The sequence below is a fragment of the Salvelinus namaycush genome, chromosome 3, assembly GCF_016432855.1.
Source record: "Salvelinus namaycush isolate Seneca chromosome 3, SaNama_1.0, whole genome shotgun sequence".
Lineage (NCBI taxonomy): Eukaryota > Metazoa > Chordata > Actinopteri > Salmoniformes > Salmonidae > Salvelinus > Salvelinus namaycush.
In genome coordinates this window covers 60296516-60321291 of record NC_052309.1, presented here as the reverse complement: position 1 = coordinate 60321291, position 24776 = coordinate 60296516, and the positions used below count along the sequence as shown (strand labels likewise).

The 24776-nt window shown below is 42.7% G+C and overlaps 2 protein-coding genes across 3 annotated transcripts in view; both read left to right on the top strand.

Annotated features, from left to right (window-relative positions):
- Positions 1-334: 334 nt before the first annotated feature.
- On the top strand, positions 335-15544 carry LOC120033948 (serine/threonine-protein kinase BRSK1-like). Its single transcript, XM_038980353.1, has 15 exons — positions 335-438; positions 750-783; positions 910-978; positions 1171-1317; positions 1678-1709; positions 1936-2100; positions 2935-3032; positions 3514-3664; positions 5802-5862; positions 6547-7141; positions 9103-9151; positions 9412-9535; positions 10200-10410; positions 10820-10909; positions 11111-15544. The coding sequence occupies exons 1-15, from the start codon at positions 392-394 to the stop codon at positions 11317-11319; spliced, it is 2082 nt and encodes a 693-aa protein (XP_038836281.1). The 5' UTR covers positions 335-391; the 3' UTR covers positions 11320-15544.
- Positions 15545-15899: 355 nt separating this feature from the next.
- The window catches only part of cpt1a2b (carnitine palmitoyltransferase 1A2b), a 53868-nt gene continuing 44991 nt past the window's right edge, over positions 15900-24776 (top strand). For both annotated transcript variants that reach the window (XM_038980321.1, XM_038980312.1), the window contains exons 1-2: positions 15900-16017; positions 21653-21795. In XM_038980321.1, coding sequence (XP_038836249.1) covers positions 21655-21795 — 141 coding nt within the window. In that variant the 5' untranslated portion in view covers positions 15900-16017; positions 21653-21654. The remainder of the gene's footprint in view (positions 16018-21652; positions 21796-24776) is intronic.

The window sequence follows — 24776 nt, the reverse complement described above, 5'->3', positions numbered from 1 at the left end:
TCTATATGGTCAGACACTACAGCAATATATACACAGTCACTCTATATGGTCAGACACTACAGCAATATATACACAGTCACTATATGGTCAGACACTACAGCAATATATACACAGTCACTCTATATGGTCAGACACTACAGCAATATATACACAGTCACTCTATATGGTCAGAGCAATATATATACAGCCACAATGTCAAATCAATCCAGTTTAAACTCTAGAGGGGCGAAAAAGAAGACGTGAAAGAAGAGAACAGACCTGTTTCTCTAACCTGTGTGTGTGTGTGTGTGTGTGTGTGTGTGCGTGCGTGCGTGCGTGTAGTCATAGAGACCTGAAGCCTGAGAACCTGCTCCTGGATGAGAAGAACAACATCCGCATCGCTGACTTCGGCATGGCCTCCCTACAGGTGGGGGACAGCCTGCTAGAGACCAGCTGTGGGTGAGTACAGTGTGTGTGTGTTCCTGCGTGTGTGTGCGTGGAGAGGCGGGCGTCCTTACTGACGTACAGTATTTTGGGGCGGCAGGTTGCCTAGTGGTTAGAGCGTTGGGACAGTAACCGAAAGGTTGCTGGATCGAATCCCCGAGCTGACAAGGTAAAAATCCGTCGTTCTGCCCCTGAACACGGCCGTTAACCCACTGTTCCTAGGCCGTCGTTGTAAATAAGAATTTGTTCTTAACTGACTTACCTGGTTAAATAAATAAAACATGTTATGTTATCTTTCATGTTATCTTTCTTCTGAACGATGACAGATCTCCTCACTACGCGTGTCCAGAAGTTATCAGGGTAAGTTAAACTTTTCTCTCTGTACGTCTGTGGCTTTTGTCTTTTGTCTGTGTGTCTGTACTGTATGAATGAACAGTGAATCGATTGTATTCTCAGTGAGTGTCCTGCCGTCCTCTTGCATTGCAGGGGGAGAAGTATGACGGTCGCAGGGCAGATGTGTGGAGCTGTGGCGTCATCCTCTTTGCACTGCTGGTGGTAAGATCCTCTTCCTCTCCCTCTGTCTCTTTCTTCCCCTCTATGTCTCTCGCTCTGTAACTCTCCTCTCGTGTGTGTGTGTGTGTGTGTGTGTGTGTGTGTGTGTGTGTGTGTGTGTGTGTGTGTGTGTGTGTGTGTGTGTGTGTGTGTGTGTGTGTGTGTGTGTGTGTGTGTGTGTGTGTGTGTGTGTAGGGAGCTCTACCCTTTGACCATGACAACCTGCGTCAGCTCCTTGAGAAGGTGAAGAGCGGGGTTTTCCACATGCCTCACTTCATCCCCCCAGACTGCCAGGCCCTGCTCAAAGGAATGATCCAGGTCAACCCTGACAAGAGACTCACGGTACGGGGGGAGGAGAGGGGGAGGATGGTGGAAGGGAGAGAGGAGAGGGAAGGGGGGGATATGGAGCGAGGGAGGATGATGACGGGGCGAAGGAGAGCCAGGCCCCGCTCAAAGGCATGATCCAGGTCAACCCTGACCGGAGACTCGCGGTACGAAGGAGGAGAGGGGGGGAGAGGGGAGGAGAAGGGATGGGGTAGAGAGAGAGGGGTGAGGAAGAGAGAGACTCACGGTACGGGGGAGGAGAGGGGAGGAGAGGGGTAGAGAGAGAGGGGTGAGGAAGAGAGCGACTCACGGTATTGACTAGACGTAGTAGGAGTACTGTGTGGGTAACTAACTGGCTGCGTCTGTGTTCTCTTACAGCTAGAAGCAATACAAAAACACTCCTGGTATCTGTAAGTACACTCATCCCGTTGTACTCTGTTTTCTCTCACAACTTATCATTGTCTTCTTCTCTCTGAACAGACGAATAAAACCAAGACAGTCAGTTGAATAGTTCTACATGTTGCTCGTGTATGTGGCCGTTTTCACGGAACTCTCTACTCATCCAAACTTTCTCCCCTCCGTCTGTCTTTCTCTCTATCTCTCGCTTTCCCCCTTTCCGTATCTCTCCCCTGCTAGTGGTGGTCGTAACGAGCCATGTCCGGAGCAGCCTCCTCCCAGGCGTGTGTGTGTGAAGGGGATCGTGTCGCTGACCGAGCTGGACCCTGATGTACTGGACAGCATGCACTCGCTGGGCTGCTTCAGAGACCGGGGGAAACTGACCCAGGACCTGCAGTGTGAGGAGTGAGTACTGTCTGTGCTGCTTTTAGAGACCAGGGGATAGCTGACCCGGGACCTGCAGTGTGAGTGTCCCTTGATGTGGCCCCTGTAGTGTCACCGTTCACTGGTTGCTGTGGAAATGAACTATTGATCTCTCTCTCTCTCTCTCTCTCTCTGTCAATTCCATTCAACATTCTCTTTATCTCTCTTTCTGTTTCTCTCGCTCTGCTCCTCCTTACTAGCCTCTCTCTATATCTCTCTCGCTTCCCTTCTCACTACTAGTGTTTTCCTGCCTCTCTCTATCCTAGTATTTTTCTCTCTGTCTCTCTCTGGAGAAGTAAAGGTAATCCAACCCAGGAAATAGGACTTTGTGGAGTATTGGGACAGGGCCTCTGATTGCGATATTCCAGCACAAGAGACAATCTCTTTCTCTCTCTCTCTCTCTCTCTCTCTCTCTCTCTCTCTCTCTCTCTCTCTCTCTCTCTCTCTCTCTCTCTACTGACTGACCAATCTGCTTTTTTGGCATGTCAAATGTTACATCACTCTGGCAAAGCATAAACATGACCACAGATATAAACAATGGCTCTTTCTCCTTCTACTGTTGTCCCACCAACTCTCACATTCACATTATGCTCTAGTTCTGATTTAGCCATCTTTATCAATCCCTGAATGTCTCTCTCTCTCTCTCTTTCTCTTTCTCTCTCTCTTTCTCTCTCTCTCTTTCTCTCTCGCTCTCTTTCTCTCACTCTCTTTCTTTCTCCCTCTCTCTCTCTCTCTCTCTCTCTCTCTCTCTCTCTCTCTTTCTCACTCTCGCTCTCTTTCTCACTCTCGCTCTCTTTCTCTCTGTCATTTTCTCAGAGACAACCAGGAGAAGATGATCTACTACCTCCTCTTGGACAGGAAAGAGCGTTACCCCAGCTGTGAGGACGAAGACCTGCCGCCCAGGAACGATATAGGTTAGAAAGAAAACCTTTAGACAACATAGGTTAGCAATAAAAACTTTAGACAACATTAGACAACATAGGTTGGAAAGAAAACCTTTAGACAACATTAGACAACATATATTAGAAAGAATCAACAAGCTCACCTAGCCGACACTTATTGGACACTGATCACTCCCAGAGACATTCGATTCATATTCTATTCTAACATAACATTCTCAGAAATAATTTGGAACATTCTATTTCTAGCCAACCCTGACTTACTGATAGGTATCTGTGAAGCTAGCGACAGTAAGCAACATCTGGCGAGTCTGTTTCAAAATAAAATCCTGCAATGAAACTTTTCAAAATAAAAGTCCCGTGACAAAACTTTACAACAAGTTCATGTTGGTCTGCAGTTTCTTTGTCCGACACGTCTAACGTAGGTTAGAGGTGCTTTAACCTTTCTGTGTACCTCTGAGACCTGGATTCTAACCTTTCTAAGGTCTCCCAGCAGATCCCCCTAGGAAGCGGGTGGACTCTCCCATGCTGACCCGTCATGGCCGGTGCCGGCCGGAGAGGAAGAGTCTGGAGGTGCTGAGTGTGACGGAGCAGGGCTCCCCAACACCCACGCGCAGGGCGCTGGACACCTCCGCACACAGCCAGAGGTTAGACATAGATATATACACACATAAACACACACGCACACCGAATATGCAACACTTGGAACACTTCACATGTGATGATATTTCACGTGAAGTTTCACATGATCACATAATGTGGATTCAAATTTTCACATGATGCCCTGCAAACAGGACAGGATGTCCCCGGAATGTGACAAAATTGCTGCAGTGTTTTCCACTTAGATATTTGACACACTTGATTACATTGTGTATGTTTATTTATACAGTAATTATTATTCATTAGGTCCTCACCTGGGATTTGAACTCACAACCTCTTGGTTCATGGCATTACTATCTTCCTGCTACTCCACCATGTCTGTGTCAATGACTGATTTCACCTGTATTCCTACACTGGACTTCAAAGTAAATCTCAGCTTTGTACTCAAGAAAAACTATAATATTTATATTCAGGAGTAACCTTAAAACAGAATAATATGTCTCACCAACAGTAGACAACTATACAGAAAACCCTCAAATTACTGAAATAAATCAATTAAATGAATGATGAGAGAATAGTCATATTAACTGATCAATCAAATCAAATCAAATTGTATTTGTCACATGCGCTGAATACACCAGGTGGTTGACCTTACAGTGAAATGCTTACTTGCAAGCCCTTAACCAACAATACAGTTTTAAGAAAAATACCCCAAAAATAATAATAAAAGTAACAAATAATTAAAGAGCAGCAGTAAAATAACAATAGCGAGGCTGTATACAGGGGGGTACCCGTACAGAGTCAATGTGCAGGGGCACCGGTTAGTCGAGGTAATTTAGGTAATATGTACATGTAGGTAGAGTTATTAAAGTGACTATGCATAGATGATAACAACAGAGAGTAGCAGCAGCGTAAAATAAGGGGGGGATCAATCCAAATAGTCTTGGTAGCCATTTGATTAGATGTTCAGGAGTCTTATGGCTTGGGGATAGAAGCTGTTTAGAAGCCTCTTGGACCTAGACTTGCCGCTCCGGTACCGCTTGCCGTGCAGTACCAGAGAGAACAGTCTATGACTAGGGTGGCTGGAGTCTTTGCCAATTTTAAGGGCCTTCCTCTGACACCGCCTGGTATAGAGGTCCTGGATGGCAGGAAGCTTGGCCCCAGTGATGTACTGGGCCATACGCACTACCCTCTGTAGTGCCTTGCGGTCGGAGGCTGAGCATTTGCCATACCAGGCAGTGATGCAAACCGTCAGGATGCTCTCGATGGTGCAGCTGTAGAACCTTTAGAGGATCTGAGGATCCATGCCAAATCTTTTCAGTCTCCAAAGGGGGAATAGGTTTTGTCGTGCCCTCTTCACGACTGTCTTGGTGTGCTTGGACCATGTTAGTTTGTTGGTGATGTGGACACCAAGGAACTTGAAGCTCTCAACCTGCTCCACCACGGCCCCGTCGATGTGAATTGGGGCGAGCTCGGTCCTCCTTAGCTAAAATAGCAGTGCAGATGGCACTATTTATTCTATGTGCAGAGATGTATTATAGGTAATGAATGTGTATGTGACTTCTTAGAATGCTACAAAGTTTGTGACGCAGCAGCAAGATCAGCTGTACCCCAAATCCAGAGGTTGTGAGTTCAAATCCAATCTGGGGACGTATTGATAACTCAGTACTAAGTGATTTTTGTCAAATATAATCATATTGTCATTGATGAAAGATTTTTCCACCTTTTTTAAACCTCCATACCATTTCATTGCTTCCCTTTAACAAAAAAATGTGAAGCTGAAATTGAGCTGACATTTTTACATGGGAAACGTAAGAGACACATTAGATCAGTCGTTCACATGTGTTCGACATAGAGTTCACGTGTTAACACCACCTTTTCACATGTGAGGAGAATAACATGTTTTCACCTCACATGCGGAATTTGCACTTTCACATGTAAAAAAAAAACTTTCGGCTGAAAATCGGTTTTGCGCTTTCACGTGAAAAAACGTTGAAATGTTGTGACGTGTCGTTTCATGTGATCACGTGTTGCTTTTACATGTAGTCACAGGTTATCACATTGACTTGACATAAGATCACATGTGACCACGTGAAATTCATGTGATTTTTCCATAAGGGGGACCGGACCGTGCTATGTGTTACTGTACCGGTGTTGTCTGATACTGGTATTTTTGTCCTCCAGGTCTCGTTCAGTCAGTGGAGCTTCAACAGGGCTCTCGTCAAGTCCTCTCAGCAGTCCCAGGGTAAGTCACGCTTGGCCAACTCTTTTACAAAAAGACACATATTTACACTACCTGATGATTATTATAGAGGTTGTTCTACTGTAGAATTTATAAAATACCATACCTGTAATATCAGTATATTTTTGTACATAAGTATATCTGTGATATGCCGAACTCACATTCAGATGAGACTACCTTTGTTCATGGTGAAATGTGCTACTGCACAGCTACTGTGATCTGATTGTGTTTCTCTGTAAAGAACTGAAGTGTAATTGTAACTGTAACTGTTCTTCTGAGACTGTCATTTGTCCTGACTGTCCATCGCCCTCATACTGTCCCATTCTGAGCCATTACCCATACCATAGATACCATCACATACACGCACGCACGCACGCACACACACACACACACACACACTCACTCACTCTCACACACCAATAGTAAGGGCCTAGAGGCACACAAGAGATACAGACCGATAGGATCACATATTAGCCCTCAAATTGAAAGGGTCTCTGGACCTTTATTCAAAATGGACCCTATTAAATTAACATAATAAGAGAAATAACAGAATATAAATCTCTAAATTAGAAATGTAAGTACAATCAGACTGCAGGAAATTCATAAATCATAACTCATGACCATTGCTCTCTTCATCTTTCCTTCCCTCCTCTCCGTCCCTCCGTCCTTTCTCTTCCCACCCATCAGAGCCCAGTTTTCACTTTCAGCCAATCAGAAGTCACCTCCGCCTCCACCACCCACTCCAAAGACCCCAAACCAGGAAGTGCCACCACTCCCCGGCCGTCACAACGGATGACTGTGGCCGACCCCAAAACCCAGACCCTGCCCTCCAAAGGGCTCTCCGATCGCACTCACCTCCTATCCATGAAGTCACTACCTCTCCAAGCTCCCCTCTCGCCGTCCCCCTCACCCATCCTCTCCCCCATCCCTCGCTTCTTCTTTTTCCCCGCCCCCTCTGTCTTTAAGTCGGTCACTAAGAGCGTCTATCCTAACTCTGCCCCTGTGCCACAGGTCACCCCTCAGGGGTCTCCACTCCCCACCCCCCTAGGCACCCCCGTCCACCACCCCCAGCCCACCCCTCCCTCCTCCTCCTCTTCCTCCTCCTCGCGGGCGGAGGGAGGGGGTGTGGGCGGGGGCGGATCCCTCTCCCTAACTCCACCCTCCAGCCCCGGAGGCAGCGGGGGGATGGCCGCCAGTAGCTCCGCCCACTGGAGGACACGCCTCAACTCCTTCAAGAACAACCTGCTGGGTTCGCCACGCTTCCACCGACGCAAACTGCAGGGTGAGAGAGAGGGGGGGAGTGTGTGTAAGAAAGAAATTAAGACATTTCAGAACGAGCAATGTTAGAGCCCGTAATATGAATATATATGTGTGTATAGACAGTATGGACAGTATAGGAATAGGAAAGGTGTGTACATTAGCAGTTCATACCCCTTGACCTACATTTTGTTGTGTTAAGGCCTGAATTCAAAATGTAGTAAATATATTTATTTGCGCACCCATCTACCAATAATAACACATAATGACAAAGTGAATACATGTTTTTAGACATTTTTGTAAATCATTATTTTCTCATTTCTTTAAGCTCTGTCCAATTAATTGTTGATCATTGCTAGACAACCATTTTCAAGTCTTGCCATAGATTTTCAAGCAGATTTAAGTCAAAACTATAACCCGCCCACTCAAGAACATTCACTGTCTTCTTTTTAAGCAACTGCAGTTTAGATTTGTGTTGCTTTTCTGTTTCAAGTTATTTTCCTTCTGAAAGGTGAATTCATTTCCCAGTGTCTGGTGAAAAGCAGACTGAACCAGGTTTTCCTCTAGGATTTTGCCTGTGCTTCGCTCCATTCCGTTTCTTTTTTTCATCCTGAAAAACTCACCAATCCTTAACGATTACGAGCATACCCATAACATGATGCAGCCATCACTATGCTTGAAAATATGGAGAGTGGTACTCAGTAATGTGTTGAATTGGATTTGCCCCAAACAACACTTTGTATTCAGGCTGAAAATTGAATTGCTTTACCAAAATTTTAGCAGTATTACTTTAGTTCCTTGTTGCAAACAGGATGCATGTTTTGGAATATTTTTATTCTGTACAGGCTTCAATTAGGTTAGTATTGTGTAGTAACTACAATGTTGTTGATCCATCCCCAGTTTTCTCCTATCACAGCCATTGAACTCTGTAACTGTTTTAAAGTCACCATTGGCCTCATGGTGAAATCCCCTAAGCGATTTCCTTCATATCCGGCAATTGAGTTAGGAAGGATGCCTGTATCTTTGTAGTCAATCGGTGTATTGATACGCCATCCAAAGTGTAATTAATAACTTCACCTTGCTCGAAGGGATATTCAATGTCTGCTTTTTTTTAACCCATCTACCAATAGGTGCCTTTCTTTGCGAGACATTGGAAAACCTCCCTGGTCTTTGTGGTTGAATCTGTGTTTGAAATTCACTGCTCGACTGTGGGACCTTACAGATAATTGTATGTGTGGGGTACAGAGATGAGGTAGTCATTCAAAAATCATCTTAAACACTATTTCTGCACACAGTGTGAGTCCATGCAACTTATTATGTGGGTTTTTACTCACGTTTTACATTTTTACTCATGAACTTATTTAGGCTTGCCATAACAAAGGGGGTTGATTACTTACTGAGTCGAGACATTTCAGCTTTACATTTTTTATTAATTTGCAAAAATGTCTAAAAACATAATTCCACTTTGACAATATGGGGTATTGTGTGTCGGTCAGTGAAAAAAAAAATCAATATAATCCATTTTAAATTCAGGCTGTAACACAACAAAATGTGGAAAAAGTCAAGCGGTGTGAATACTTTCTGAAGGCTCTGTATATAGGATGAGCCATGACTAGAATACAGTATGAATATGAATTGGGTAAAACAGTATGCAAACATTATTAAAGTGACATTGTATGTGAATATTCTGTTCTCAATTAGCCACAGTCTCTTCTACCATTGCAGAAGGACCGTACTGTACTATACGGTGCTCAAATGTATTAGACAGATTGGTCATTAAATCAATGAAACTGAACCTCATCAAGTGATGTCGTCAAGTTCTACTTCTCTCCGCTCTACTCCCTCCCTCCTCACCCTCTCTCTCTTTCTCCTTCTTTTTCTATCTCCCCCTCGATATATAACTCAACATCTCTCTCCCTCTCCCTCTGACTCTCGTCTTTCTTTCTTTCTTTCTCTCTCCATCTCTCTCCTTTTGCTCTCCTGTAGTTCCAACACCGGAGGACATGTCCAGTCTAACTCCAGAATCAAGCCCGGAGTAAGTAGATAATCCTAGACATACACAGTTAGTCTATCTATATCCATCGGAATGACTGTCCTGCCTGTCATGTAAAATGCTATCGTATCTGCTAGCCTGTAACACGTTTCGATGCCGCATGTTTCGGGAACACTTTATATCAACGTCCTTGAATAAGTCACTCTACATGCTTATAAGTGTTCATACATGATTATAAGCACCTCTATTTAACATAGCAGAAATATGAATATATGACTGTTAAAAATGCTTCTGAATGGCAGGCTGGCCAAGAAGTCGTGGTTTGGGAACTTCATCAGCCTGGAAAAGGAGGAACAGATATTTGTTGTCATTAGAGACAAACCGCTTAGTTCCATCAAAGCTGATATAGTCCATGCCTTCTTGTCTGTGAGTATCTCTGTCTATCCTCTATCCTCACTCATTCTTCCTCTCTATCTCTCTCGGACAACTCTCTCTTTCTCTCTCTCTCTCTCTTTATCTATCCTCTCTCTCTCTCTCTTTATCTATCCTCTCTCTCTTTATCTATCCTCTCTCTTTCTCTCTCTCTCTCTCTCTCTCTCTCTTTATCTATCCTCTCTCTCTCTCTCTCTCTCTCTCTCTCTTTATCTATCCTCTCTCTCTCTCTCTCTCTTTATCTATCCTCTCTCTCTCTCTCTCTCTTTATCTATCCTCTCTCTCTCTCTTTCTCTCTTTATCTATTCTCTCTCTCTCTCTCTCTCTCTTTATCTATCCTCTCTTTCTCTCTCTCTCTCTCTCTTTATCTATCCTCTCTCGCTCTCTTTATCTATCTCTCTCTATCTATCCTCTCTCTCTTTCCCTCTCTTTATATATCCTCTCTCTCTCTCTCTCTCCCTCTCTCTAACTCCTTCTCTTTAACTCTGTACCTTCCCCTACTTTCAGTGAAAGGCCTGCACAGCCATGATACAAAGATACACCAACCACCTTCGTAAAACATGAACACATAAACAATAGATGGAAAGTCTTGTAAGGCGTGTAAAGCGGTTTCCACCTCTCGTTTCCAATGCTGTGTTGTTACATTGCATCTGTTCAGATCCCGTCCCTGAGTCACAGCGTCATCTCCCAGACCAGCTTCAGAGCAGAGTATAAGTCCTCTGGTGGCCCCTCCGTCTTCCAGAAGCCTGTTAAATTCCAGGTGGACATCGCCTTCTCTGAGGTAGAGAGGGAGAGAGAGAGGGAGCGAGCCGAGAGGGAAGGAAAGAGGGAAACTGGCATCTACAGCGTGACGTTCACTCTCATATCAGGTAGTGGTTCCCAGACTTGTTTGTGTTACAGTAAGACATTTTTTTTTTTAAGCGTTCTTGCTACCCACTTAAGGCAAATTGTCACTTAGTTATGCATTGATGTCAATGGGAGTAGGATTCTCAAGTGAAAATGTGACTTAAGTGGAAGTTATGATTCGCTTGAAGTTACAGTTAAATTTTGTCTATGATACTTTTATTTGCAAAAATGTGTAGTCAGTGTTTGGTAACCAATGTTTGGCATGATTTTGTCCTATATTTTATCCTGTAATATATCCCCGACATATACCACAAAACTGTCAGGAGACAGTTAACAGAACTCATTATACATGTAGGTAATTCATCTTAAAGTCATCCCCATATTGATGCGGGGCAGTGTATACCTTGACTGAGTATTTGTCTGACTCCTTAGGTCCAAGTCGCAGGTTCAAGAGAGTGGTGGAAACGATTCAAGCCCAGCTACTTAGTACTCATGATCAGCCATCTGTGCTGGCACTGGCTGGTTGGTCCCCTCACACACACACACACACACACACACACACACACACACACACACACACACACACACACACACACACACACACACACACACACACACACACACACACACACACACACACACACACACACACACACACACACACCACACTATTTATATCTCTGTCTTCATCAAACTCATGTCTTTTTATCTTTTTCTCCCCAGATGAGAAGAATGGGCAGCTGACCTCGCGTCCGCCCGGCACCCCGACCCGGCAAAACTCCCGACGTTCGGAAGGAGGCGGGGACCGGGGCGAGAAGTGTGAGCGTGGTGACGCAGGGATAGGGGGCAGCGGGAGCGTGCTTCAGAGGAAGGGCTCGGGCAAAGACAAGACCAGACTCCTTTCCTCCAACGGGACACAGTCTCAGCCCTGAGGGAACATTGTGGAAACAGACATCAACAGAACAGGATAGGGCAGACCGTTAGAGAGGGATGACATTAGAGAACAACACAGACAAACCCCCTCAGACTACCACTACCGCCATCACCACTACCACCGTCACATCTCCCGAACCACCTGACCCAGCAATCATCGTCACAAACCACTGCTTCAACCTGAAACGGGCCCGACGAGATAGTTGGCCACCAAGATAGAAGAAAGAAAAGAGCGGACGAGAGGAAAATGCAATGTCACTCATAGACTTGCTTCAGAAGAAAAGCCAAGATCAGAAAAATGTCTAATTGTACATTTGAAGTACAACACATCATGCAACTGTCAACAACAATATGGAGCCAGTAAAATAATCAGGCAGACTTATATGGGGAAAGGCAGGCTCTGAATGGTTAAAGGATAAATAGATTTTTTTGGAAGTTATCCGGTCTACAACCAATAAGATGAAAACCTTTGTGGAATTTCAGAAATAATATCACGAATTATAACAGTGTTTCCCAGTTGACGCGGATCCACTTTTAAGTTTTACCTAACGTCGTTTTTTGGGTCAGTGAGAGTGAAATATTACGGGTCAAGTCAATTTAGTGGCTGTCAAGGAAACGGACGGGTCGGGTCCTTTCACTGGATTCTCAGTAACGATAAGTTACGAGAACAGAAACATGGTCGAATTTGAGGTAAGGATGAGGAAGACCGCATCAAAATCAGAGTGAAGCGTCCAAATGCATCTTTGCATCCAAGTAGCTCCAAAGACGTCAATACAGCTATTTGAACAAAATAAAGACAAATATCTGTTTTCTCTATAACTCAGCAGGACAATTGTATGATTCCAGAAAATACAATTGAAACAAACTTATGAAAACCATCTTGCCTTGGAATGAGGATTAAGCAAACGGATATCTCTACGGATATCACCCGAGCTGAAGAAAAAGAACAGACAAGGCACGGAAGAAAGTCTCAACGCCCCCACTACAACTGACATCTGGAACACGGAGAGATTTCAAACAGATAATGGAACGATATAATTGGAATCGTTCGAGTAATTCTAATACTACTAAGATCCGCTGAATGATGTGCTCAGATGAAGATGTTGTAGTTCAACATTGTAGTTCAGTTGTGTTCATTCCAAGAGGACTGAACCAAGCCCTCCACATCCATTATTGTCTTCTACAGAAAACAACCAACTCCCTTACGTTCCCAATATGGCCGACATGGGGCACTGAATGATGCGGCTTTTGAAAAGTCCCTAGACACCTAAACAGATTTGTTCTGTTAAGAGAGCAGAAAGAGGGAGGAGGTGGAAAAGCTCATTTCAAGAAACAAAAAGAGACACTTTGTCTTAAGGATGACAGAGAAAAAGACATTGAAACTGCTGCACACTCATTCCCAGGAGAGGAAAGAAACAGACCACACACAAAAATAATGAATTCCATTTCGTTTTTTGTTTCCTTTTTCCTTTTGTTAATGTGATTTGAGCGCAAATGAGTTGGATGTTTGCCGCCAACAAAATGGAGGATAGCGCTAACCAAGTGAATGTCAAAAACAAAAAACACTATTGTAAAAGTATTTTATTTTATTTATGTCATAGATTTATTTAATATTTATTGATGTATTTATTTGTTGATTTATATATTGTAAAGTGGAAAGATAGTGGAAAGGGAAGATGCTGACAAGAACAGAGGGAAAAGTTCTGTTGGAATATTGGAACAGCATTGAAACTGACAAAAATGGCTGCTGCAGTTGAAACCAGATTGAACCCTCTTTTCCAGAGCAGGACAGAAAACAACCTCTTGTCCATTCATTCCTCAATGTTTTAGAAACCAATGCTGCAAAAATCCTTCCAGATCCTTCTGATGTTGTGTCTTTATTGTTGATTTGTCTTTGTTTGGTATAATGAAGATAATTTCCAATTTTAAACAACACAAAGCAAAAACAAAACACATTTTAAGAAATGAACCAAGGATAGATTTGATGCTTTGGGAATTTCTGGGATGGCAAAAAATAGGAAAATCTTCCATGAAGTAAATAAAAAATGATCTCATAGACACTTGAAAAAGCAGAGGAGAACAAGAAAGGGTGGGGATAGTAATCTCCAATTCCTTCTCTGTCATATTCTGATAGAATGTTGTTACTTAAGTGTACAAAGATATGGACACGCCACATAAAAACACTGACTGAGGGCCCAACCCCACGTGCAGAACACAAACAGTATTCACACACACACGGACCCTTCAAAAACAGAAACCCTCCTGTTCTTTCAGAGAAAAAACAACAATTAAAAACTGGACCTTAACATTGGAACGCACTGTCCTAAAAGACACAAAACAAATAGTGGTTTCCCCCTACCATCCCTTCGCCCTTGGCCACTGCCCTGCCCCCCACTTCCTTCATTACGACCCCCCTCATACCCCTTGCACAGAGCACCAAAAGAAAACGCAGGTTCCGTTCTAGTCCCTCCCTAGTCCCTCGTCGTCAGTCGACACCTTGTTGTTTCATGCCACCGCCATTAAGCCCCTATTATCAGTCTCACTCTGCCTCACGTGATGGCTGTGGCCACGACACAGTAACTAAGACTCACCGCAGTACCACGTCCCCATCAGCCATCATCACACTTCATATCAGTCAGAGTCAACACACTGCTACCCATAGCACACAACTCCTCGTACAGCAAACAGGGCGATTCTGTAGCTAGGAGACGCAGAACAGTAGGTTATTGTAACTCTTTACTTAGCGTACTCTCTGTCTATTACGGCTGTACTGTATACTTCACTGGGGTGAAACGGACATATACCATGAAATAGGAAAAGAGTGGGAGGCAGTTTTCCTCTATTTCCTTACCTGGGGCTCGTCTTGCTCCCCTTCCACACAGCAAAGAACATGATTATGGCTTGTTGACTTTTAGTAGCTCACCTCTCATTGTAGCTCACACCCTTCACTCAAGGCCTTTTGGCAGGAATCATGTACCCATTTTCCTAATATCGTGCCGACTCGAAGCGTACTGTGCTGTCTTGGATATTTTCCTTTCACATTGTCCTTTCCAGCATGGTGGATGTGTAACCATGCTAGCTGAGCTAGTCGCCAATGAAATGCTGCATGACACTACTGGAAAGCAATGTAGGGGATGATGACGGAATGTTTGTTTTTTTACTGCATTAATATAGGTGGCATATGAATCTAGCACCGTCCTGCACAGAATAGTAGTAGTAAGAGTTTGCATAGCCAGGAATGAGTTTGGGCGCCTTAAGATGATGCGTACGGAGGGAGGTACATGCCTGTTATATTTGCTCGACCTGTCCGTTTGTGTGTCCTGTCCGAGCCCTCATCCTACTCCCCGCCACATACTAATGCTAGGTCAGAGGTCAGGGGTCATGTGAATGGGAGCGAGATGTGACACAAGACGACCCCACAGTCTTTCATTCTCCATTACCCTGTGCTAAAAACCAGGGAGGGATAGTGGGAGACAGCGTTACCCCTACCTTTTGTATAGGTGGGGTAGTCCTCTCCCTGGCTATTAGTCCACGTCTAAAAGAGTTTGGCTTCTATTGGTTTCAATTGGCGTTGTCGAGGCCAGAGGGCTTGGACGTTGCTGTTACTGAGAGCTTTGACGCCCTGCCTTGTCTCGCCTGAAAACAAAAACTAGGGGAAAAACTGTCTGGAGACACAACTAGAACGAAACCCTTCTTAGACATGATGTGTAAATAACCGTTCAAAGTAAATGACGGGATGAGGGGGAGACGTTTGACCCCCATTGCGGGTGAATCTTACAACGAAAGGCCCCCTCTCTCCAACCACCTCAACCCCCTCCTTGCCCCCTTCCTACACCCTCATTATCTCTTTGTATCTCTTCTTGAACCCCCCCCCCATCCTCTCATCCAGATGAAAATACCTCAACCCCAGCCCATCCTTATATAATCACACCCCTCCCCATGTCTCTGTCCATTGTATACAGTATGAAACCATGTCTTGATTCTTTTTTCACACCGTACTCACAATATGATTATTGTTGTCATCATTATTGATCATTCCAAGATTGTAAAACTGTTATTCCCCCCCACTTCATACACAGTAGAACAAAACAATTCGTAAAAATTCTAAACAGAAATTTTGGGGGAAACAACATGATGAGGAGGATTAAATAAGAAATGTCTGTATTATATATTAAAAAATTAAAGTGCACTATTATGATTATTGCCTGTGATAAATAAAGAACAATAAACTACATCAGAAGTTAAGAAACTGTGCCTCAATTCCTACTCTTCTATTAATTAGGATTACTGACCATAAATTGTTCTCAACATCTGCATTTTCTTTAGCAAAAATAGTATTAAATGTTTTATATATATATATATATTGCCAAATGTAGACCACTGTGTAGCAACGCGACAGATCCCGGGTCTGTTTTTTGGATGTGTAAATTGATTGATAATTTACTGTATTGACTCTATCGGTAAATGCGCTCGGAAAGGGTGTTCACCGCGTCCCATGTGACAAAAAAAAGAGGCGGGGTTGTGAGAGTGATGTCATCCATGTATGTGGCTCTCTGGCGCCGCTGTCCACCTACTCCAGTCTGTCTTCACTGGGAGTGAGAGGAGAGGTTGGATGTTACAAAAAAGAAGAAGAGATTCGGTGTTTGAATAACTCCTTTGGGGTGCTTTTACGGAAAGACATTTCAAGACTAATACAGGTATTTCTATTACATTATTGTCTACTCGTTGTGGTTTTCCTTGGGCGTGGTTTTCAGTGCGCTGCTGCTAGTGTGTTGACTTTTGTGTGTAGCAAGCGATGGATGTGCGATATTGAATGAACCCACCATTCGTTCGAGGGATGCGGAACCAGGGTTGGGGAGTAACGGATTACATGTAAGGGATTACACCAAAAGGGTAAATCTAATCCGTTACCAGCAAAACTATTGTAATCGGATTACATATACTTTTGAAAAAGTAGATGATTACTTCGGCGATTACTTTTAATTTCAGAAAGGATGTTGCGAAAAATTATTTGACACTTCTGTTTTCTCAATGACATTGAAATCAGCATTGAAAAAAAGGTTTACATTTGGGCCACTTGACCACAAGTCAGAGACCATTATGATGACACACCAAATGTGTTTGATGGATCGCTGGAAAAGAGTAGGCGCCGCTGCCCACCTGTGTAGGCCAAACTATCGGCATCCAAAGATTATCCAATTTGAAAAGACACTTGGAGGTAGCAGTCTACGATGACAGCAGTCTACGGCGCATTTTTTAAATGTTAACCTTTATTTAACTAGGCAAGTCAGTTAAGAACAAATTCTAATTAACAATAACAATGACTGCCCCCTGTTCAGGGGCAGAACGACAGATTTTTACCTTGTACGCTCGGGGATTCGATCCAGCAACGCTTTAACCACTAGGCTACCTGCCGTCCCAATGTGAATCACAATGCCTCTCATTTAGCTATTTGTGCCTTGCCCTTTAAACAGTTGCATATTATCAAGATATCAAAGTGTCACCAACAAAAAGGTAAACAATAGGCCTATAGCAAATAGCATTCATTTTTCACATGTAAATAGCACTTTTCAGTAGTGCATTCCATGAGCGCAGCATTTATTTTTCTTGAATCAATGAGCCATCAGTCCTCCATGACAACAAAATCGTAAACAACAGAGTAGGGCTGGCTAATAAGTCATTCGTTTTGAGGTTATTCTCAGGTAAAACAATTAGGCTAATCTGTATTTCCAAGTCCTCTTCTTGAAGATCAAGGAATGACTGGAATTCTGATAGACTTTGGTTTTTAATGTAAAGTTATAATTTAATCATATTAGTATATGTAGTAAAAAGCGGTGGGTTAGAAGAAGCCTACATAACCAACCTATAAAGTCAAACTTTAACATGGATTTATCCTTCAATAGATGTCGTTCAATTGGTAACATACATGTTTGTCTTCTTCTAATGCCTCTTAAGGGGAAAGTAATCTAAAAGTAACTGAATGTAATCAGATTACATTACTGAGTTTGAGTAATCCAAAAGTTACGTTACTGGTTACAACTTTGGACATGTAACTGTAATGGATTACATTTAGAAAGTAACCTACCCAACCCCGCGCGGAACATAACAGTTTCTGACGAATATACGATACAGCAATTAAAGAAAATATTTTATTCCAATGGAACAGTAGCCTACTTTGTCAGTGCATCATGAGTGTTGCATGCTTTTGGACCTCTAACAGCCAGGTGAAAGAATTATAGAGTCGTTAGGTAAAAACATAACTTTTAATTGCTTTGTTATAGGCCTACTTTTCATTTGTCTACGTGGGCCTATAATATAGGCTACTTAAGTAAAAATACTTTAAAGTACTAAAGTATTTTTTTGTGTACCTGTACTTTAATTGACTATTCATATTTTTGAATACTTTTACTCTTACTCCTCTACATTCCTGAAGAAAATCATGTACTTTTTATTCCATACATTTTCCCTGACACCCAAAAGCACTCGTTACATGTTGAGTGCTTAGCAGGACAGGAAAACGGTCAAATTCACGCACTTATCAAGAGAACATCCCTGATCATCCCTACTGCCTCTGATCTGGCGGACTCACTAAACACATGCTTTGTTTGTAAATTATGTCTGTGCTGGAGTGTGCCCCTGGCTATCTGTAAAAAAAAAAAAAGCATATATATTTTATATTCATGCCATCTGATTTGCTTAATATAAGGAATTTGAATTGATTTATACTTTTGATAGGTTACTTAAGTATATTTTAACAATTACACTTACTTTGATACTTAAGTATATTTAAAACCAAATACTTTTAGACTTTTACTCAAGTGGAATTTTACTGGGTGACTTTTACATTTACTTGAGTCATTTTCTATTAAGGCATCTTTACTTTTACTCAAGTATGACAATTGGGTATTTTTTCCACCACTGTTTGCAACAAGTTGTTTTTTTGGCTAAAACATATGATAATTCCCTAGTTTGTAGGAATGTTGCATACGATTAGACTATTGGCTACAAGTAGGCTAGGGCCTAAGTAGGCCTGTAGTTTTCCTGTAGAAACGTCATAGAGTAGCTGAAATGTCTTTGCTGATAGGCCTACACACAGGCAGGAAGTGGATGGGCGACTGTTTAGCCCTAAATGGTCAAATAAATGTTTCGTGCACAATTCATGTCACTGCAATCAGATATAGGTGGAGAAAGTATACCTACCCTTTATATTCTGTATAATACAGATCTACACACACAGACAGTTAATTAGTTAATTGATTTCATTTATTATCAATTAACATGCAGTATAAACAACTGTATGTGGGCGCACCACATGTTCCCGCAGTTTTGGAGTCTGCGCATTGTGAATTCGTAACATTGCGCGTTCACGTGCAAGTGAACTCCCAGAGCGAGTTCTTTCGTTGCTCACAATGATCATGCCAAACCTGCTTTACCACATAGTGTTTCATTTCCAAGACGCCCGTTTGCAGGTTACTGAGTGCAAAGGTTATTTGTCAACTTGAAACTTGTTTCACCACCTTGCGAGGAAAGTAGCCTACTTAATAGTTGTATTTCCATAGTTTCATTCAGTGCTGTTTACCATGTAAAGCTTTTAAGACCCCACCTAGAGAGCTATAGCTGGGGGGGGGGGGCTATACACACCGTATTGAACCAGTGTTCTCTGAAACTATTCCCAATGACTCTGCGAATGTAGATGAATAACTCAGTAACTCATCTGGATTGTTTGCACGCTGTAGAAATCAATGTTTGAACCTGTTCAGGATTTGTGGATGCAGGGCAGGAATGTAGTCTTTCACTTGAGGAGCGGGAGGCATGGCAGCTGCCTTACCCTGAGCATGGAAGACTCTTACTCTGAACAACAATCCTCTCCTTCATTCTCACAATACCTCGATTGTTGTTATTCTCTGTATGTGTGTGTCACTTGCACATTCTTTGTGTATTTCTGACTGTGTGCACACCTCCACATTTGGTGTGTGTGTGTGCATGGATTCTTTGTAATTTACTGTCACCTAGTTTAAACCCACACTTTCAATCTCTTTCAATCTCTCTCAATCTCTCTCGCTCTTGCGTTTCTTACTTCCTCTCTCTCTCTCTTTCTCTCGATCTTCTTACTTCCTCTCTCTCTCTTTCTCTCGCTCTTCTTACTGTCTCTTTCTCTCTGGTTGTGAGAGAGTCAGATGGGAAGAGAAAGGGAGAGATGCAAGCCCCATCAGAGTGAAAGGAGAAATATGCATTGCTCATTTCAATACACACACATATTCTCTCTCTCTCTCTCTCTCTCTCACTCACTCACTCACTCACTCACTCACTCACTCTCTCGCAGTTTGAGCTACTCTAGCAAGTGACTTTGCAAGCTAGCTCAGTGCTGCCCTCTCTCATTGAGTAGCCCAAGTTGAAGGCCAACGGGGTACTGCAGGCTGCAAATGATCTTTATAGTTCCTTCCGTGTGCGGTTTTAAATGTGGGTGTATAGGTCAACCATCACATCCTGGGCCAATGTTGTGTGTGTCAGTGTGTACATGGCAGGTGTGTGTAGCTAATACAACTGGAATCGGTTCAGTCACGTCGGTGTGATGTGAACCGTCACACAACAGTGGCAAGCTGTACCGGTGAACTTTACCCCTGGTGTGTGTGTGTGTGCCCCTCACGCACCTGTGCATATTTTTTTCACGGCACAGTTACAGTATAGGCTACACTTATAGCTTTGACATTGGAAAATGATCCATTTCAACTATGTGAGGAATGACTGAGACTAGAACTGAACCAACAGGTAGTCATTGGCAGAAGTCATATAGACCTAATCTACCCAGGCTCTTTATGTAGATCTGAAAGTATTGGATAATAGACTAATACTGAACAGTGGCACATTGCCGTTCACCAGAACTTGATTCAATCCGTGCGCACCTGATTGAACATGCCAATGTTTTGTCTTTCTCTTCTATAAAGGCTGTGACGATACAAGCGTCACAGTATTTTTTACACAGCAAAAATGTGAACACGAAGCAGACCAAACTCGTTGGTCCTTTAAAAACCTGCTGCCTGTAAAATAGTGTGCTATAGCTTGGAAAATAAATACTTGTGACTCTGGATGACAACATAATGATGTTCGTTTCCAACATCAGGGCTGTTTTCCTCATGAAGTGACATCCGCTTCGTGTGTTGTTTCCTCACCACGATACTAACAAGTATCGCGATGCTTGGTATCGTCCCCGGCCCTATATTGAATAGATGTTAATATTATGGTTGAAATGTCACAGACAGATCATCTCATCATCTGTGGATTGTTGTTGTCAGGGATTGTCAGCGGACTCAATGGACGGAGCCATTGATGACGTCGCCCCATTGTTTCCTATGTGAAGCCTCAGTGGCGCATTTGAACATCGGAAAGTGTCGTTTTAGCGTGTCGCCATCTTGCTTCATGGAGGAATTTTTGGGAAATGTTGCATGTGCAGTTTGAGCTACTCCAGGAAGTGACTTTGCAGGCTAGCTCGGTGCGGCCCCCTTTCATTGAGTGTCTCACGTTGAAGGCCGACAGGGTACTGCAGGCTGCAAATTAACATTATAACATCTTCTGTGTGCGCAATTTTTTTTTTTTTATCAGTTCAAAGATTAACTTCTGGTGAAGTAGAAGCAAGTATTGGTACAATGATTGCGTTATGACATTTTTTTATATATATATTTTTTTTAATAACCATGAATATTGACCACTATGACTGGCATACTCCCATTGACTATAATGGGGAATCCTGCTTTCTGAATACATTGTCTGCAGTACCTCGGTCGGGACTGAAACTTGAAGATGTAGACCAGGGCTCCCCTACCCTGTTCCTGGAGAGCTACCTTCCTGTAGGTTTTCTCTCCAACCCCAGTTGTAATTAAACTGATTCAGCTCATCCAGCAGCTAATTATTAGAATCAGGTGTGCTAAATTAGTGTTAGAGTGAAAACCTGGAGGACAGTAGATCTCCAGGAACAGGGTTGGAGTGAAAACCTAGAGGACAGTAGATCTCCAGGAACAGGGTTGGAGGGAAAACCTAGAGGACAGTAGATCTCCAGGAACAGGGTTGGAGTGAAAACCTAGAGGACAGTAGATCTCCAGGAACAGGGTTGGAGTGAAAACCTAGAGGACAGTAGATCTCCAGGAACAGGGTTGGAGTGAAAACCTAGAGGACAGTAGATCTCCAGGAACATGGTTGGAGAGCCCTGAGGTAGACCATCAGTACAATATTTTATGCAACTGTATGGTCCTGTTTCTATAGTGATGGTGCTGTAGTTATAACTGTATTTTCATGTTTAATAGATGATTGTATGTGACTCTGGTCCTGTTTCCGTAGCGATGGCAGAGGCCCACCAGGCAGTGGCTTTCCAGTTCACCATCACCCCCGAGGGGATCGACCTGCGCCTTTCCTACCAGGCCCTGTTCCAGATCTACCTCTCTGGCCTGCGCTCCTGGAAGAAGAGGATCAGCCGCATGAGGGTAAAGAAGGACCAAGGGGGGTGAGGGTAGTTGGGGGTGTGTGTGTTTGTGTTTGATAACAAAATGGTGCAGAGACAACTTTGCAGTATTTTTTTAGTGTGTGATATTTCTTACATTATTTGCTCAGAACGTATCTTGCGTTATTACCTACAGCCACTTTACAACAGGAGTATAGCCTGCCTGGCTGGCATGAAAATGAACCACGGAAAAAGCCTCCATTTGCTATTTAAGTGCATAGATGACATGTATTTCCCCCCCTGTCCCTGTGCAGAGACGGTGCATGATAATGGTTCACTCATTCAAGGGTTTTTCTTTGTTTACTATTTTCTACATTCTAGAATAATAGTGAAGACATCAAAAATATGAAATAACACACATGGAATCATGGAATAACCAAAAAAGTGTTGAACAAATCAAAATATATTTTCTATTTGAGATTCTTCACAATAGCCACACTCTTGGCATTCTCTCAACCAGCTTCATGAGGTAGTCTCCTGGAATGCGTTTCAATTATCAGGTGTGCCTTGTTAAAAGTTGATTTGTGGAATTTCTTTCCTGAATGCATTTGAGCCAATCAGTTGTGTTGTGACAAGGTAGGGGTGGTATACAGAAGATAACCCTATTTGGTAAAAGACCAAGTCCATATTATGGCAAGAACATCTCAAATAAGCAAAGAGAAACGACAGTCCATCATTACTTTAAGACATGAAAATCAGTCAATCCGGAAAATGTAAAGAGTGCAGTCGCAAAAACCATCAAGCGCTAATATGAAACTGGCTCTCATGAGGACCGCCACAGGAAAGGAAGACCCAGTGTTACCTCTGCTGCAGAGGATAAGTTCATTAGAGTTAACTGCACCTCTGATTGCAGCCCAAATAAATGCTTCACAGAGTTCAAGGAACAGACACATCTCAACGTCAACTGTTCAGAGGAGACTGCATGAATCAGGCCTTCATGGTCGAATTGCTGCAAAGAAACCACTACTAATGGACACCAATAAGAAGAAGAGACTTGCTTGGGCCAAGAAACGCGAGCAATGGACATTAGACCGGTGGAAATCTGTCCTTTGGTCTGATTAGTCCAAATTTTTGATTTTTTTTTTGTCTTTGTGATGCAGAGTAAGTGAACGGATGATCTCCGCATGTGTGGTACCCACCGTGAAGCATGGAGGAGGTGTAATGGTGCTTTTCTGGTGACACTGTCTGATTTATTTAGAATTCAAGGCACACTTAACCAGCATGGCTACCACAACATTGCAGCGATACACTATCCCATCTGCTTTGAGCTTAGTGGGACTATCATTTGTTTTTCAACAGGACAATGACTCAACACACCTCCAGGCTGTGTAAGGGCTATTTGACCAAGAAGCAGAGTGGCAGAGTGCTGCATCAGATGACCTGGCCTCCACAATCCCCTAAGCTCAAGCAAATTGAGATGGTTTAGGATGAGTTTGACCGCAGATTGAAGGAAAAGCAGCCAACAAGTGCTCAGCATATGTGGTAACTCCTTCAAGACTGTTAGAAAAGCATTCCAGGTGAAGCTGGTTGAGAGAATGCCAAGAGTGTGCAAAGCTGTCATCAAGGCAAAGAGTGGTTACTTTGAAGAATTTAAAATATATTTTGATTTGTTTAACACTTTTTTTGGTTATTTTTTGCATTATTTCATAGTTTTGATTTCTTCACTATTATTCTACAATGTAGAAAATAGTAAAAATAAAGAAAAACCCTTGAATGAGTAGGTGTGTCTATATACACTGATACTGTATATAGGACAACATGAGTGCGTGTGTGTCTATGTATGAGAGAATATATGCATGTGTGTGTTCATGTTCTGTGAAATGCAATATGTAGGTGCTACAGAGCCTGATGCAGAGGGAAACGAGCTGGACTTTGATGTATAGATATGTCAACAAATACCTTTTTGTTACTACATTACTTACAGTATTTTGCTCTGCTCACTGTACAGCTGTGCAGATAAGTGTTTTTTGTGTGAACTTGTGTCGCATGGCTTTTTTTAATGCAATGTCACTTCCCTCAAGTTGTCTATGCTGTAGTGCTCAACTAGTTTAGTTAACTTTAATGTCCTCTGAGGCAATTCATTTTGCAGCAATCAGTACATACAGACAAAATCACATTTAAAACTACCGATATCAAAGGATATTTACAAGCAAAGAAGGCTCAATAATGGCTAGGCCTTCATGGACGTTAAAAGTATTGAACTCGTGTTCAATCCGACACACCTCCCAACCGGGTTGCTATGGTGTCCCTGTGCATGCTCAGACATTGTCATGAGACGTTGACTTGAAGCGTAGCCACACCCGTTCTTCAAGTTTTTGTTTCAACTCCAACGTTGGATTGTTTCCTTTTGTGTCCAACAGTTCCTCTTTAGACTCCTGCCTCGGGCATGTTTAAGAGTTTGAATTGGGTGATGTTGAGATGAAGGGTTCAGTATGTACCACATGTTCCTCTACACCAGTCCTTTACTTTTATATACAGTACCAGTCAAAAGTCTGGTCACAACTACTCATTCAAGGGTTTTTCTTTGTTTTTGCTATATTCTACATTGTAGAATAATAGTGAAGACATCAAAACTATAAAATAACACATATGGAATCATATAGTAACCAAAAAAAAGTGATAAACAAATCAAAATATTTTTGAGTTTCTTTGAAGTAGCCACCCTTTGCCTTGATGACAGCTTTACACACTCTTGGAATTCTCTCTTCACCTGGAATGCTTTTCCAACGGTCTTGAAGGATTTCCCACGTATGCTGAGCACTTGTTGGCTGCTTTTCCTTCACTCTGCAGTCCAACTCATCCCAAACCATCTTAATTGGGTTGAGGTCAGGTGATTGTGGAGGCCAGGTCATCTGATGCAGCTCGCAATGTAGAAAATAGTAAAAAAATAATGAAAAACCCTTGAATGTGTGTACGTACAGTATATTCATATGAATATACAGTATATCACCTTCACTTTCATCG

Bases quoted from the DNA above. Each gene is read 5' to 3' on its own strand.
- LOC120033948 (XM_038980353.1), top strand. From the start codon at position 392: ATGGCCTCCCTACAGGTGGGGGACAGCCTGCTAGAGACCAGCTGTGG. The intron at 439-749 runs GTGAGTACAGTG...GAACGATGACAG, and splicing joins CTGCTAGAGACCAGCTGTGG to ATCTCCTCACTACGCGTGTC. The intron at 9,152-9,411 runs GTAAGTAGATAA...TCTGAATGGCAG, and splicing joins ACTCCAGAATCAAGCCCGGA to GCTGGCCAAGAAGTCGTGGT.